The sequence below is a fragment of the Grampus griseus genome (genome assembly GCF_964374135.1).
Source record: "Grampus griseus genome assembly, chromosome: 3".
NCBI classification, from domain to species: Eukaryota; Metazoa; Chordata; class Mammalia; order Artiodactyla; family Delphinidae; genus Grampus; species Grampus griseus.
In genome coordinates this window covers 91,787,660-91,804,982 of record NC_139019.1, presented here as the reverse complement: position 1 = coordinate 91,804,982, position 17,323 = coordinate 91,787,660, and the positions used below count along the sequence as shown (strand labels likewise).

General features: G+C 42.6%; 1 protein-coding gene and 1 long non-coding RNA gene across 2 annotated transcripts in view; one reads left to right on the top strand and one right to left on the bottom strand.

Moving 5' to 3' along the window:
* The first annotated feature begins 5,342 nt into the window (after window positions 1-5,342).
* Window positions 5,343-6,911, top strand: LOC309820263. Its single transcript, XR_014296497.1, has 3 exons — window positions 5,343-5,556; window positions 6,314-6,389; window positions 6,761-6,911. It is a non-coding gene; the product is annotated as an uncharacterized lncRNA (long non-coding RNA).
* Window positions 6,912-9,410: 2,499 nt separating this feature from the next.
* The window catches only part of EPB41L4A (erythrocyte membrane protein band 4.1 like 4A), a gene marked incomplete at both ends in the record, with an annotated part of 261,576 nt that continues 253,663 nt past the window's right edge, over window positions 9,411-17,323 (bottom strand). The window contains 5 exons of the mRNA XM_082651549.1: window positions 9,411-9,539; window positions 13,647-13,728; window positions 14,366-14,476; window positions 15,069-15,137; window positions 15,728-15,775. Of these exons, the coding sequence (XP_082507675.1) occupies window positions 9,411-9,539; window positions 13,647-13,728; window positions 14,366-14,476; window positions 15,069-15,137; window positions 15,728-15,775 (439 nt within the window). The remainder of the gene's footprint in view (window positions 9,540-13,646; window positions 13,729-14,365; window positions 14,477-15,068; window positions 15,138-15,727; window positions 15,776-17,323) is intronic.

Genomic DNA, 17,323 nt, shown 5'->3' with positions numbered 1-17,323 from the left:
CTTTAACTTTCCTTTTTTTTTTTTTTTTTTTTTTTTTTTTGCGGTACGCAGGCCTCTCACTGCTGTGGCCTCTCCCGTTGCGGAGCACAGGCTCCGGACGCACAGGCTCAGCGGCCATGGCTCACGGGCCCAGCCGCTCCGCGGCACGTGGGATCTTCCCAGACCGGGGCACGAACCCGCATCTCCTGTATCGACAGGCGGACTCTCAACCACTGCGCCACCAGGGGAGCCCACTTTTTTCCATTCTAATTAAAATGTGTCTTGGTGTGATCCTCTTTAGGCTGATCTTGTTTGGGACTCTCTGTGCTTCCTGGACCAACAAATTTCAAAACACACAATGGATAAAACGGCACAATGGATACATTCCTCAGAAGGATAACTTACCAAAACTGCCTAAAGAAAAAACCTGAATGCTTCTACAACCATTAAAGAAATTAATTCAGTAGTTTAAAATCTTCCTACAAAGAAAATACTAGATCGAGAAAGTTCTAAAAGCGAGGTTTGTTTTTTAATTCTGACATTAAATTTTTCAGAGAAGAGGAAAAGTTCTCCAACTAATTTTATAAAGCTAGTATAGGCATACTCCTCAGAACATTTCCCTGATTAATGTTTTCCCAATAAATTAACTCTTGTATTTAATACTCCAACATCATATAACATATGTATCATTCAAAACAACATTTCAACAGCGTATATAGGAAATAATATATTTAGGACCCAAAACTCAATACATTTTTACCAGTAACAACAACAAAAACAACAACAACAACAACAAAGGTGTGGGAAATGCCCTGAGTTACATTACAAACACAACTGGCAATATGTTCTCAGCATCATGTGTCAGGAAATCAAAAAACACACTGAATATCAATGAAGGGGATATTCACATAGATGCCAGTAGTGATAAAAGAAGCACTAAAGTATCATCCTCAGTGTGAATCATTCTCTGTCACATTTCCATAGTGCCTTTCATATTTCATATTACCCTTTTTCCCCCTAGTTTTGTATTATAAGAACCAAAAAAGCTGAGGAAATGTTAAAGATTAATGAAAAAGAAGCAAACCAAGCAGAAAAGCAGTAACAATGAAAGAGAATATGTTACTGCTGACAAAGCAACTATTTGTTAACAACTATATTGTTTGGTGATCAGGAAGCAAAGTTATAGACATTTACAGCCTAATGTTATAGTTTGTTATTTAATTGAGGTTTGTTTACTATATTTTAGTTACATTTTAGGAAATTGGTTTGGGTTAACAAGTAACTCATTATAATTTTACCATTTAAAACAGAGGGCAATAGGCTCTCAATTAATATTTTTGCATAGAACATCTGATTTTCATAAACAAATTACTAATATTAAGTAGATATCTGTATAATTCTAATATCAAAACTATCAAAGACAGTATGAGAAAGATAATCACAGTCCCCTCTTGTCCGTAAACATAAATTCTAAACAGAATATTTTTTGAAATGACAAGTTTGGTTTCTTCCAGAAATGTAAGATTGGTTCAACCTTAGAAAATGTATTAATGCAATTCACCTCATAAACACATTGCAGGAAAAAACCCTATGTTCATCTCAATAGAGGCAGGAAAAAAACATTTAATAAAATTCAACATTCACTCATGATTAAAAAAAAAAAACTACTAGCAAACTAAAAATAGGGCACTTCCCTAACCCAATAAACAAGAAATGCATTAAAATGTTATACACGTCATACATACATGCTGAAACTTTAAGAGCATTCCTTTAAAGCCGTGAACAAGACAAGGATGTCTATTATCACTCTATTCAACATTGCCCTAGATGTCTTAGTCTCAGCATTCACACACACACACGTGTGCATGATCACAAAGTATAAGTAGAAAGAAAGCTTCCACAGATGATATGATTGTTTAAAGGGAAAATCCAAAGAAAATCTACAAATGCTTCTAAATTATAAAAAGTATTCAAATTATTTAATATCTATTGCATATTAAATCAGATCCCTAACACTCAACATAAACAGAATGTCAACCCCATATGGATTAAGCACTTTAAAATGAAATGTGCACCGCTTATATGCAAAAGCTTACTTATGCTCCTGATGAGAAACTGGAATGGCACAAGGAGTGGGGTAAGAAAAACAGCCCACTTCTCACTCTCCACCCCTTACAGGGTGCATTATTTTCTTGCTGCCATAACAAATTAACACAAATTTAGCAGCTTAAAACAACACAAATTTATTATCACAGCTCTGTAGGTTGGAATTCTGTCACGAGTCTCACTGGGCTAAAATCAAGGCATCAGTAGGGCTGTGTTCTTTCCTGGAGACTCCAGGGGAGAATCTGCTTCCACGTACATTCAGGTGGTTGGCAGAATTCAGTTCCATGCAGCTGCAGAAATGAAGTTTCTGTTTCCTTGCTGTCTGTCAACTGAGGGCCATTCCCAGCTTCTAGAGGCTGTCTGTATTCTTTGGCTTCAAGGATCTTCCCCCTCCATCTTCACAGCTAACAATGGGAGGTTGAGTTCCATTCCTGCCTTCTCTTCTGACACATCTCTGACTCCCCACTTTTCCTCTTCGTTTTTTATCTCCTCATCTCATGGTCCCTCACGTTAATCATATCTGCAAAGCCCCTTTTTTACTATGTAATGGAACACATTCACAGGTTCTGGGGGTTAGGGTGTGGACACCTTTGAGGGACCATTAGTCTGCCTACCATACAGAACAAGGAAACCGGGTCTGTTCCATGCTTGCACTAACACTGTATGTCGTTTGTACATCTTTCCATAACGCCTCTGCTCCAACAGGGTAGAAAATATCCCCCTTTTCTCACGTCCTTTCTGCTTGTGTTGGCTGAATTACTGAATTTTCCTTCCCAGGCTACGTGAGGTCAAAGCAGACAGGAAGATGAAGAATTTAGAATTAATTTCCTAACACCAACATTATCCAATAATTGAAACAAATGCCTCCCCTCTATCTGTTCTTGAACCATCCAGAGTTTAGGGACGAGTTACAAGGGGCAGATAGGAAAGAATGGGGTGGGAACAAAATGTCAAGCCATTCAAAGAAAAACGGCAGCATAGTTCCCCCTTCCTTAAGAACTCAACCCAAGAAGTTTCCATACCTGGGGTGGCAGTCAACAAGGAGAGTCTAGCTCGTGAGAGTCATTAATTGGGTGTCACTATGTACAATACAGTGTGAGATAATTCAACAAACCTTCCTTAATTCTTTAAACTAACCTATGTGGTACATAGGTAAAGGTATTATCATGTAAAATAGGAACCTGGGCTTACAGAGGTGGTCATATACCCAAAAGCACAAGCGTCAAAGAGCTGGATCGAAACCTAGGTCTGCTGGCTGCTCAAGCCCAAGGAAATTTCCTCTCCCTGACTTTCCCTAGCAAGAAGGCAAGACTGAAGTTTGTTATAATCCTCAAACGGTACCCTTCAGTGTATTCAAATGACACTCTTTGAGGTGTCATTCCCCTTCCCCAACCTTTCTCTCCCCAGATGTTACAGAGAATTCCTGATGAAGGACTTAGAGTTATCTACCTGCTTATTATCATACACATTTACTTCTGTATGGTCACTGTCCCTATTGTCCCAACAGTGATGTTATCATTGAGGCCAGTCCTTGGGTGATGATCACTGGGCTATGGGCTTGAATTTTCTTTTTCTTTTCTTCTTCCTTCCTTCCTTTCCTTTATTTCCTCTTTCTCTCTCTCTTTTTTTCCTTTCTTTCCTCCCTCCCTCTCTGTCTCTTTCCTCCCTCCCTCTTTCTTTTTCTTTACCTTCCTTCCTTCCTTCCTCCCTCCCTCCCTTTCTTCCCCTCCCTCCCTCTCTTTCTTTCTGCAATAAGCTTCAAAGAAACAAAGCAAGGTGCTGGGATGTGGTCTCTCTGGGTGAGTCTCTATAGGACTCACAGGTGCCAGGAGACCCAGGTGCTAACACACAGTCCTAATCACCGCAGTCTTTATCCCTTCAAGGAGTTATGGTTATCAGCAAGAAAGTAAGTAACTACCTCTGCTTTCTTTCGGTGGTAATAATTCTAAACTTCCAGCATAAAATCCCAACTCCTTACCCCAGATACAAAGCCCTACATGATTCGCTCTTGCCTGTCTCTTCCGCTGCCTCGGACGCCGCCTTGCGCTCCACACGCGGCTCCAGTCACGCTGGCCAAGGTCTAGCTTCTGAGCACCTGAAAGGTGACTAGTCTGAACTGAAATGTACTGGAAGCATAAAATACACACTGAGGGCTTCCCTGGTGGCGCAGTGGATGAGAATCTGCCTGCCAATGCAGGGGACACGGGTTCGAGCCCTGGTCTGGGAAGATCCCACATGCCGCGAAGCAACTAGGCCTGTGAGCCACAACTACTGAGCCTGCGCGTCTGGAGCCTGTGCTCCGCAACAAGAGAGGCCGCGACAGTGAGAGGCCCGCGCACCACGATGAAGAGTGGCCCCCCGCTCGCCGCAACTAGAGAAAAGCCCTCGCACAGTAACGAAGACCCAACACAGCCATAAATAAATAAATAAATCTTAAAAAAGTAAAATAAAATACACACTGGATTTTCAAAACCTAGTAGGCATATAAGAATGTAAGGTATATCACTAATAATTTTATAGTGACCACATGTTGAAATGGTTATACTTAGAACATGTTGAGTTCCTCTTAATTTAACTTGTTCCTTTTTAATGTGGCATTTCTAAAATTTTAAAATGACATTCGTGGCTCACACGAGATTCCTACCGGACAGCACGGCTCTATCACATTTTCCCCTCCTTTGTTTCCTTGGCCCTTACACTATCTGGACTTAACAGTGTCCACGTTACCTGTTTATAGTGTCTTTCTCACCCAACTAGAACGTAAGACAGGAACTCTGCCTCATTCATATCGGATTCTCAGGCATTTAGAACAGCGTGAAGCACAGTAAGTACTCAATAAATATTTCTGGAATTAATGACCTTACTCTTCCTCAGCTGGAGACGGTGAGCTCTGTCTGTCCTCTCCCAGAACACGAGGTCTCAAGTCTTTTGGGCTACACCCGCAGCTCAGCGCTGACCGTGTGCTCTTGACACCGGGTGGAGGGGTGGTTGGATATCCACACTGGAAAAACGCGCCTCCCGCGCGGAAAAAGCTTCCCGCCCGACGCCCCCGCGCTCAGCGAACTCGCGCTCCTCAGAACTCTTTTCCCCGGGCAGCCCCGCCCCTCGGCCCATCAATGGGCACTTCGCCCTCCGGCCGCACGGCGGCGTCTCGCCGGGACGCGGCGGCCGATGGTACAGTCCGTCCTCCCCGCGCGCCTCGAGCAGTGGGTCCTTCCAGTCATAGAAAAGCATTGTGGGAAAGCCGCACGTTCTTTCTAACCTCACCTCTCTTTCAGCCTGTATGGCGGCGGAGGTTCGGACGGTCCCGGGCTTGTGGCCGCTTGGCCTCCGACGGCTGGGGCGCAGGGCAGGAGCGCGCGGCCGCCCTAAGCCTAGTGAGGCTGGCGCCGCGGCCGGGCCGGGTCCGAGGCTCCCGGTTCCTGAACGCGTGTAGGACAGCGGCCTGGTCTGGCCTCCGCCACGTTGTCGGTGAGACCTCAGAAAGCCCAGAAGCGGCCCCGGGTCTGTGTTCCCATGCCGGGAGATGCGGCGAGGGGGGTGAGGGCTTTGGGGTCGATTGGTCATCGACTGTATGTCAGGGAATTTTTAATAGACGCGGGGGTTTCTTGCGTGTGACAGGGAAAGGCCTCACCGTATAACGGCACGTATGCCTACCTTGTCACGGTGGGAAATCAGGTCATCGCAGAAGTGCCATTTCAGATTTAGTTCTTGATAACTGTGTCCTGGTGCAGAACTTGGCGGAAATCGAATGACCATCACCAGCTCTGCAGGCGAGTTTTCATGTTCCTGCAGAACAGATCAGTTGCCTGGAAATTTTAAGGTTTCAGCCATTTGAAAGACGTTAATTTGGTGTTCGTTACCTAGTCGGATGTTGAGTCGTAAAGGAAACTGTTGAGCTGGGCTTAGTTCTTCTCCCAGGTCATCAACACAACAGTTCATCTCAGCCAGCTGTTTTGGGGACCGCAGCTTTGTGCCGCACAGCATTCCTTACGCGGTTTTCTTGCCGCCTTTGTGTTGCCCGTTCACTTTTGGAAACTAGTGGATGAGGTGTCAAAAAAGGCGTAAACCAAACACTTGTGCAGCCTTTTCCTGCCCTAGTATTTGACATCTTTGGTGTAGGAGCTGCACAAGTAACAGTTATACTCCTATATTATGTACACATGTGGTTTTGATTCTGCCAACGTTAAGTGTATGTTTCTCTTAATAGGTTTTAATTTTTGTTCAGGTGAAAGATGGACGCTTGAAGCATAGACTGCTGCTAGCTGACTACTTACTATCTGGGAGCACAAAGATGACCTAAGGTAGGGTGATAGTTTTGAATGAGAAGTTGTCATACAGCAGTTATTTGTGATGTGAATTTTATCTTTCTAGATTGGGGGGCCTTCTCTAGTGGGTATTAATTAGTTATTAAGGGTTCACTAGTGTTAGTACTGCCGCATCTGTAAACAAATAGTTAACTGCAAATGGGATAGCTTCTTCCCAGTTTGTCATGAAATCTTTACATGATTTTATGTGAATTGTAAAAAACCACTTGCCAGATCTCAGGCATGTTTTATGTTGACATTTAAAGTCCAGAAGTGCAAAGCTTAATCCAGCGAAGAAGCATGTACTGAAAGTTTTTAAGATGTGGTGCGTGTAAATGTCAAATTGAGTGCCTTATTTTTCTTTTTAGGATGTCCTCGGTGAGGAACTTGACAACTTGATCTTCGGGAGTTGCTTAGAGTATTTACAATTTCCAGGATTGCTAAAAAAAATACTGCTTTTGGATAGTCTATAAATGTACATCTAAAACAGTGGGGCTATAAATAAAATAATTTAATGTGCTTCTTGGAGGTTTGTGTGCTAAGTGATTAACTGCCAGAAAATAGCATTTTTTTACTGAAGGATCATAGGGAGGGTACCTCCCTCTCCCAGCAACTTCAAAATTATGTTAAATCTCAGCTGTTAAGATTAACATTCAGTGATAGCGATCACTGATAGCCTCATTAAATATAGGCTTATGCTAGGCTCCAAGGAGAAACACGTGCTTTCTTGTAGTGCCTCTTGCGTGATGAAGTGAATTAGACTATTTGGTTTCTAGGTCACAGGTGTGCTGTATGTTACTGCATTTTTTTTTTTAAGCTAAAAGCAAATCTGCCTTCACTTTGCAGGAAAGAACAAATAGTGTATTCGGGCATTCAAAATATTTATTGAAAGCACTGAACTAGGAGCTGGGAACACAATGGTGCACAAACACAGTTCCTCCCTTTGGAAGCTTACCTTTGTTTAAATGGAGGAAATGTCATCACAATTGAAAACTTCGTGAGACAAATTCCATGTATGATAGGATTTGACCCAGTCAGGGAAACCTGAGAAGGCAGTTAGGACTAAGGGTAGGTAAGTATTTATGCAAGGCAAAGCTGACCCCGTGCCATGTACAGAGGCCTTGAACAAAAAAAATGGGTATGACCATAAGTCCAGATTTCTGACTATTGTAGCTTCTTTCCCTCTAAGTGTCATCATTTAGGTAAGAGTTGAGTGCTTAATGAGGCTTGAAGGTGGCCATTATGGGAGCTCTGGGTGTTACAAAATGAGGCTGAACAGGTAAGAGGCCAGACCACTTAAGGCTCTGTATAAAGGGAACATCCATGATGGAAATGCACATTTGCAAGAAAAGGGGTGCTGATGGGCCAACTGGAGGCTACTACCACTGTCTATGCGAGAGATGACCACCTTGGACCAGGGTGGTGGTAAAGTTAAGGAAGAGAGATAGTTTATAGCAGATAGGAGTTAGTAATAAAGGATGTGTCCATAATGACTGCTAGGTGTGTAGTCTTGTACATTTGCAAATCCAGCTGGGGAGCAGCATTTTCAACTAGCTCTATTTGAATTGCCTTAGAAATCTAAGTGACCCCTTGGTACTACACTGGTTTTTAGTCTAAGCTATAGAAATAAACTGGGAATAAATGAGATCCACTGGGGTAGTGGAAGAGGGCCTAGATTTGAGATACTCAACTGGAGAGGTAGAACAGCGTGAGCTGCAAAGGATAGTCAAAATGGTAGAAATGGGAAATGCATGAAAGAAACAAAATATTGTAAGGTAGCCTAAAAGTTAACTTGGATTTGGTGACATGAAGGTGATTTTTGAGGTCCACTTTAGTGGACAGATAATCCTTTTTTTTTTTTTTTTTTTTTTTGTGGTACGCGGGCCTCTCACTGTTGTGGCCTCTCCCGTTGCAGAGCACAGGCTCCGGGTGCGCAAGCTCAGCGGCAACGGCTCACGGGCCCAGGCAGGTGGACTCTCAACCACTGCGCCACCAGGGAAGCCCCTATCCTTTTAAGAAACTTGGAATGGGAGAAAAAAGTGGTAGCTGGAGAAGAATTTGTTGGTGTGAAATTTGGTTCGCTTACTTTTTTTAGATGGTAGTCTAGCTGAGAGGAAGCGGCTGAATATATTAGTACTGGAGAGAGCAGGGATGAGAAGGCTGAAGGAGATGGGCTTGAGAGGACAGGTAGAGGGAACAGGAGAAAGGGAAGGACTAGGGCTGATGGCAGCCATGGCGAGGCTTGTCTGTTGGGTAAGGAGAAGATGAAAGATGTCCTGCATGAGTATTCCTGTTTTTCCTGTAGACTGCAATCATCTGCAGAGAGGAAACGTCTGAAATAGTATTTGGGGAGAATTAGCCAGGCAGACTGGAAGGGACCATTTCAGGTAGAGGGTCATGAATTTATAAGCTGAGGTCAACTGAAATCCACACATAGCCTTTTTTTTTTCTGAAAGCACAAGACAAGGACACTAGAAATTAAAAGCAGCACTTAACAAACTTTTTTTTAACATTTGCAAATAATCGTTGGAACTTAATGCCACAAAATACGGTATTACAAAGAACATGTGAATAAAAATATCTGCAGTGTGAAAGCGATGCTTCAGTCATGCATTTGTGCGCAGGCAGATCCACCCAGAGTTGGGAAGGACCTTTTCATCCCACTTGGTGTACTACTGCACAGCGAGCCGGCTGCAGTCCAGGATTCCAGAACTTTGAACCGAAGCATCTGGTGTTGGTTGTGGCAGACACAAGATAACTTGGGAGTTTCCAGGAAGGAAAACATGGCATCAAGTGAATAAGTTTTAAAATACTGTCTTTCCAGTTACCAAATAAAAAGGCCCTTAGGCACAAATATACTGTAGTTAAACCTTTAAAAGATGCAACAGACTCCATTATTTTCTTCTGAAGAAACACTTCTGCAGGTCCAAGATACTTGAATAATTATAATTCACAGTTTCAAAGTAAAGGTGGCACACACACCCTTCCCACCCCCCCATCCCTAGCCCTTCACTGGGATTAAGTCTCTATCTTGAGGCGTGAAGCTTGGGTAGTTTTTATTGTTTTTGCTGTGTGTTTTCCAGCCAGATTGCTTGTAGACGTCTGAGATTTTTCTTCAATCAGGCTATCTTTAGACCCGTTTCTTCTCTAGAAAAGAATGCATTTGAAAAATACAGAAAGTAAGATTCAGAGAAGAAACTACAGCCAAATCAATTTTATTAACACAAATACTAAGATTTAAGACATCACGTTGTATTTAGGAAAGGTATGTAATGTCAAAAGCTGTTCAAATATTCCCTTTATTTAAATAGTTATGATAAACAACATGAAGATTATGTTTAAATCTTAAAAAAGTTACTCTGACAGTTACATGCATAACAAATCTTACTCATGAAAATCAGGCATAAATCTCAACCCATTCCCCCAATGAAGTGTTATTTCCATGGTAGTTGCTGCTAACCCAGGCTCTCAGGCCTCCTGCTTTTCCAAGGAGGGGCAGAGAGATGAAGAGCATGGGGAGCTGGGGGTAATTTTTACTTTTCCCTGATTGTATTTTCAGTAGTCACTGAAAGAAACCTGTACAACACAATGCCCTGGGGACCCGCATCACTTGGGGCTAGAGCTCCCTGGTAGCTGCGGTGGCCCCATCCTGGAGAAATGGGAGTGGAGCTGCCAGAGCCTGAGCACCACACCCAGGGCTTCTGGAAGTGGGTCATGTCCTCCCACAGCCACAGGTGGAGGCCCTGAGGATGACACCAAAGTGCCTCCACAGCTCCCTCTTCTGCTTAACAGACCTGCTCTTAGCTCCTTTTAGAGATGGCCCAAGCTGTCAGTAGATCTGGCTAACAAGCGTTATTTCCTTCTGCACAAGTACCTGCCCATACATAATGAGCTACACTCCAGAATTCATTATTTTGAGATTCATTTGGGCTAAAAATAAACTACCCTCTAAGCGGCTGTCTTTCATCTGTTCCTACAGCTGGCTTGATTTGATTTACTCATATTCAGAGAGGCACCGATGGAGCAACAATTCTGCTAAGCATGAGGAGTACAAATCAAGCTAATTTTGGATCATCCGACGTTATCTGTTTGGGACAGGTTTCTAGGTAACGGGAGAGGGAGGAGGACACCAGAGCATGAGTAAGTCAGGGCAGGGGAATAGAGAGCTAATATATCAGAAGAATCACTACCTTTTAAGTTTGTTGAGGGTTGAACCTATGTCTTCTGCCTGCACACCTTAAAGGAATAAGGAAAATGAATCAAAGTCTCTAATCCACCCCACTTTTACCAGGCTTCTGCATGAAAAAGTAAGGTGAGGTATAGGCAGGCCAGGCCACTAGCAGAAATCTGGCATCATTCTGGAACTTAGGAAATGCAGCTTTCCCACTTCCCCATATCATTTGCATCCTTTCTCCACATGGCAACCAGATCAGTTGTTTCCTTTTGGCACTCAATAAAATGCAAACAAACTCTTTACCATGGCATCTAAGGCCCTGCATTATCCACCCTCCTTCCCCTTTACTCTGCTCAGACCTCAAACACCCCGGCCCTTTCCAGCCTCAGCTCTTTCTTCTGCTTCCATCAGCCTTTCACAAATACTCACATGGCTGGCTCCTTCTCTACCTGTGAGTTTCAGCTTTACAGGTCACTTTCTGAGACCGTCTTTGCCCTATCTTTCTAAAGTGAGGTCATATGTTCGTTTTCTAACTCAGACCTTTGTTTCTTCATAATACTTAACCTAGTTGTTGTTTTTTAAATTGTTTTACCTATTTACTTTTATGTATTATGTGTCAAGGCCAGGAGTCAGCAAACATTTTCTGCAAAGGGCCAGATTATAGACTACCTTTTGTCTCTATTGCATATTCTTTTTCCCTCCCCACAAGCAACCCTTTAAAAACATAAAAACAATTATTAGCTCCTGGACTGTACAGAAACAGGCTGCAGACTAACTTTAGCCCTTGGGCTGTAGTTTGCTGACTGTCCCAGTGAGTGCCTTGTCACTCCTTAGATGTGCTCATTAGATAGCTGTTGAATTCAAAATCAAAGGTTCCCAGAGACAAGCTTAGAATCAGTGCCACTGATTAAAAGGTGCATGTGAGTTGTTCTTGTATGCAGCACAGTGACGACTATTCTTTCAACATTTCATGTGTATAATTTAAGTTTTTTGAGATTCCTAAATGATGGTGATTAGAGAGTCTAGAGTAGTTGGAAAAGCAAAAATACATGAAATTCCCATTTGTACTGAAGCCAACTTAAATTTAAGACCCAAAAAAAAGAGCTTTGAAAAGTTAACAGTGCTTATTAATCTTCCCAGCAACTTTAAGAGGTAGGTTATTATTTACATTGCAAAGAAATTTAGTCTTAGAAGTTAAACAATGTTCAGAGTCACACAAGTGGTGTGTGGAGACAAGGAGACACCAATGCAGGTCCTGTTTGAATGTGAAGCCTCAACTAATCATGAATGTAATTTTTTTAAAGTGCTATTGACTTGAAACAAATTGTTTGGATAAACTATTAGCTCTCCCAGATTTATCTAATCAAAAATTACACAGATTTTAGTGGAAGTTGTGGTTAACCACTCAGATCTCCATTCCAGACTGAGGCATTCATTCCCCAGCAGCTTGGAGTGTTGGCTGCCATACAGCTCAAAGCTGAGCCCCTGGGACTTCCCTGGTGGCGCAGTGGTTAAGAATCCACCTGCCAATGCAGGGGACACGGGTTCAAGCCCTGGTCCGGGAAGATGCCACATGCCACGGAGCAACTAAGCCCATGTGCCACAACCTCTGAGCCTGCACTCTAGAGGCCACGAGCCACAACTACTGAAGCCCATGTGCCTAGAGCCCATGCTCCACAACAAGAGAAACCACGGCAGTGAGAAGCCCGCACACTGCAATGAAGAGTAGCCCCTGCTTACCGCAACTAGAGAAAGCTCGCGCACAGCAACAAAGACCCAATGCAGCCAAAAATAAATAAATAAATATTAAAAAAAACCAAAACTGAGCCCCTCCCCAGGAACAGCCCTGCGCTAAAGAGAGCCACCTTGTTCAAGGTCATGCCCCCTCCCAGGGGCACCCTTTACCCAGTCACTTGCTACATGGTGAGTGTTTAAGGCCCAGCCCCCTTGTCTCCAAGTGGGATGAATCAGAAGAGCCATCTCAGCTCCAGAGCTCCCCATGGGATCATCTGATGCCTTTATTGGGACTATACCACTCAGTTCAACTCTTACCTATCTCCTAAGAGCACTTTCCAGTATACCTCCTCCATGCAAACCTCCATTGCAGAATCTCTTCCTAGGGAACCTAACCTAAATTAGCACAGGCTTTTTCTGTCCTTGCTCAAGTCACTGACAAAAATGAGTCAAGATAAGCACAGGGCAGTATATGACGGATATGCTGGAGTCAGGGTTCTTAGGTTGTCCATGAACTTCCTGAATTATATGCTTATGTGCATTAAATATGTGCTTACATGCATTTTTATGGGGAAGAGACAGTAGCTATAATTGCCTTTCAAAGGGATCCACAATCCAAACAATCCACTGCAAACAACAGGCTGATACTGATCCATTGTAAACATCAAGTTTGTCTCTGGAGTAATGATTTAAACAGATGTAAATCCATCCAACAACCTTACACAGCCTCCATGTTTTTCTATCGCATTAAAAAAAAATACAATGAGAGATGATGTCAAACACCTTGCTGAAATGTCTGCTACAGTGCTCCCCTGATAACAGCTATCTAATTCAGCTGAGTGTTACATTGATTTTGTTAAGGCAGCTAGATGCTTTGCCATGTCCTTGAATTCCGTTTTGACCACATTTTCTAAACATTTCCAGAAGAAAAGTAATTCTCTTTGATGAAGAAGACAGAAATAAAATAGGACTTGAGTAATTCTCTGTCTGCCATCAGTTAACGATCGAACATGGGCCCCCTCTGAGTCTACCACTTTATCCCTGTTTCTCTGGCTCAAAAAATAATCTAGACATACTTTTTAAAATTAGTGAAGCCCATTGTTTCTTTATTCTGGCTCCAAACAATCTTACGATCTTTGTTATCATTGGCTTTGCCCCAAGCCTCAGATCATTTTAGACCTTACACTACCTCTAGCTCTCACCGCTAATGTAACTCTTCCCAGGTTGTGCCTTGTCTTGAACACACACCCTTCCTTCCTTCTCCTTCCATGTTTTGTACATGTTTTTTTTAAACACAGAATCTTGTCATCAGTACAACACCTTCTTAAAACTTGATTATTACCTACTTGATGAACTGTGGAGCCACCAGAACCCTGAGCATCTGAAGATCGGGTCACAGGAAGTGGAGGTACAAGATCCGTTTTTGAACTGCAGAGAGTCAGTTTTAGAATTAATGACTGAGGCAGTACCTAGAATCACAATCCAGCAATACCAAGTACATGAATTTCCATGACTACAGTACTTTTACAAATGGATGCATAGTTATTTCATTAACACATTCATTTAACATATAGTACCTATCATGTCAAGCTGAGATATGGCCACTTTCCTCGAAAGAGAAACTAAATAACACAAAGAAACAAACTACTGTAATATATAACATTTGCTGTGGTAAAAGAAGACAAAATGCCATCAGTTCCAAAAGAAACTCTTATGCCAACTTCTCTCAAATACGGATGCATTTATTATTCAAAATAGAACAGCTCATGCATTTTCTCTTTCTTCTGAAAGCTTCAGTGCATAGCCTGGAAGGGCCATAATTCAGCCTAAGTATAGTCTAGGTCTGTGCTATCCAGTACGGCAGCCACTAGCCACACATGGCTGCTTAAGTTTAAATTAATGAAAATTAATAATATTAGATTTTTAGTTTCTAGGTCACACTAGCCACATTTCAAACACCCCATAGCCACAGACATAGAATACTTCCATCACTACAGAAAGTTCTATTGTACTGTGCTGTTCTGGAGCCGTGAGGGTGATGATGTACTCACACTTGCCTACTTACTTCACTTCTGAGAGAACGGATCGCTCTCCATCTGAACACTGGGACCTGCGATACTGGCGGTAACTTCGAGGTGAATGAGAATGCCGGATGCGGACTGGGTCACCTTGAGTCCTAAACAAGACACCAAAAAACCGTGGAGACAAACACAGCAGAAGTCAGAACAGGATAATTTGGAGGTTTTCCTTAATATTGAAACTGCAAAGCAATAATAACTTTGAGAGTTTTAAAAAGAACTTGATTCCTCTAAGCTTGGAAAGCCTAAGTGGCTTCAATCTCACAAGTTAACAAAAGAAAACTGCCTCCATCATACATGAAAATAAAACTTTATAGTACAGTTGACCCTTGATCAATACTGGGTTAGGGATACCAACCCTGAGCGAAGTCGAAAATCCCCATATAGTCTGCCCTCCATGACTGAATCCCTCCATGGATTCAGCCAGCCAGGATCCTTATTTAGTGTAAAAAATCCCAGTATAAGTGGACCACCTACAAACAGGCAGTTAATAAGAGAGAGAGTGATTGCAGTACGGAATGAATAATTAGCTTTAATACCCTCTTTTCTACTTCTTCCTCTATAGTTATTTTTAATTTTAGTTAAAATGTAAAGACAAAGCACTGAATGGAACACCACTGAAGAGTAAGAATGGATTACTCATTTACAAATATTAATAAAACTTTTTAAAAAAGATTTTCAAAGACATACTCTATTTTAGTGTATGGAATCTCTTTTAATTGTTCTTCTGACAGTCCAGATGGATCCACAAGTTCCTTTCTAGAAGGGAATGAGCATAAGAATTAACGTTTTGATACTGGTATAAATACTAACACCTTTCGCAATTGGCAGGTGAGTTTCCCCCTTTCTAATCTTGTTGCAAAACACGGTGTTAATAAAACTAATAGAGTATAAGCCAGGAACGAAGATTTTAAAACTAGGATGTACTTCAGGAAGAAAATGGGAGGAAAACCTTTTCTAGAGCTCTTCTACCTTCTTCCAGCTTTTCTGTATCCAGAATGTAGATGACTCTGCAGCCACCTCCATTTCCCTACAAAAGATCTGCTTCTCTCCCCTGTAGCAGGTGTCTTTTTTTCTTACAAATTTCTTTTCCTTGATATTTATTTATACAATATTGGCCTGTCTGAGGTTCATTTACAGGCGAGGCTAACTGGCCTCAGGAGAGGAGATGTCAGGGCTGCCTGCAGAGGTCTGCTGGTGTGGTAAGGCACCACCACTGAGTGCCAGGCTCCACAGAATGACGGCAGTGAAGGCCACCTGACGGGCTTCAGCCCGAGGCTGCCTCTTGGTGTCAGTGGTCTTCCTTGTAAATGCCTTCAAACCACATGGGTTTTAAAAACAGTACTCACTGAATATGCTTCCATAACTCTTCTTTTGCTTGAATATCGGGACTTCTCCTATAAATAGTAAAAACAACACTCATCTCTGCAAACATGCTTCATCTAACAATCTAATCTCTAACTTTAGAAGAGCTACAACATTAACAGTTTCCAGACTGTGAAGTTCTTATTTGCCCGCTGACACCAGACAAGGAAAGACTGGACAGGGAGGGCTAATGTGGGATGGTTAGTACAAAGATACCAGACAATTTATCTGCTAGCCCACTAAAAAAAAAAAATCACATAAAAATCAGCCATAACCAGGGCTTCATTTAATGAAAGAGCTTAGAACTACAGGGGCAAATCTACACACCCTCCAGTGGTGGTTTTACAATGAAGAATGATTTGAGGCTTCTGTTTCTGGTCCTGCTAATTACTTCTAAGAAAAGGCAAAAGAATTCATCCTGATTCTATTAATATGAACGAGTCCCAACGTGATCTGTGATTACCTAGTGGAAGCAGCCCCGCAAGGGCAAAGAAAATGGTGGGACAGCCAGATTGGCAGACTGTGCGCCACTGACCCACTGTCCTTTCTTGTTGCGTCTGACATTGCATTTCCGGGCCACGGCGTGGGCCCACAAAGCTGGAACCTATCTGTGGCCTGTGCTGCCACCCCCCACATGCCCTTCTCCATCCTATATACAGAGCCCACAGATCTCTTCTGCTCCAAGAACTACTTGAATAGAAACCGTACCACTACTTTTAATTTCCTAGAATGAGAAATTCAAAGCCAGCATTCAGGTGTTCACACTCCCCATAATAGCAATGAGAACTGGAAATCTATGATCACAGCAACTGTTGCCACAGAATGATTTTTTTTTCCTAGTGAGAAAATAAGCTTTCATCAGTCCTTTCAAGAGAACCAAGGTCTAATAAAGGCCCCAAGAAAAGACCCAAACCCTAACAATTAAAATGCCTGGAGCTAAACAAAGCCACTGATATTCTGTCCTGTGGAATTTTACATTCATAATCTGTATCAGCATTTCTGGGCTCAATATTACTTTCCGCGTATGATACTATCATTGCTTTCGTTTTTCTCAGTTAATAAGGGCATTACTGAAGCATTCTGGTAGGGCTTTCTGAGCTCACAGAATACAATAAGTTACTTTCTAGCAATTGAATTGACTAAGTGGTTTTTCCTTTGTGGAGGAAAAAAAAATCTGTAAAGACCTTTTAATCAACTCAAAAGGAGTCAAACACAGAAGATAAGGGGAAGGAGGACTTCCCTGGTGGCGCAGTGGTTAAGAATCCACCTGCCAATGCAGGGGACGCGGGTTCGAGCCCCAGTCCGGGAAGATCCCACATGCTGCAGAGCAACTAAGCCCGTGCGCCACAACTACTAAGCCTGTGCTCTAGAGCCCGTGAGCCACAACCACTGAAGCCCGCGCGCCACAACTACTGAAGCCTGTGCACCAAGAGTCCGTGCTCCGCAACGAGAAGCCACTGCAATGAGAAGCCCACGCACCACAACAAAGTGTAACCCCCACTCGCTGCAACCAGAGAAAGCCACGCGCAGCAACGAAGACCCAACACAGCCAAATATAAATTAATTAATTAAAAAAAAAT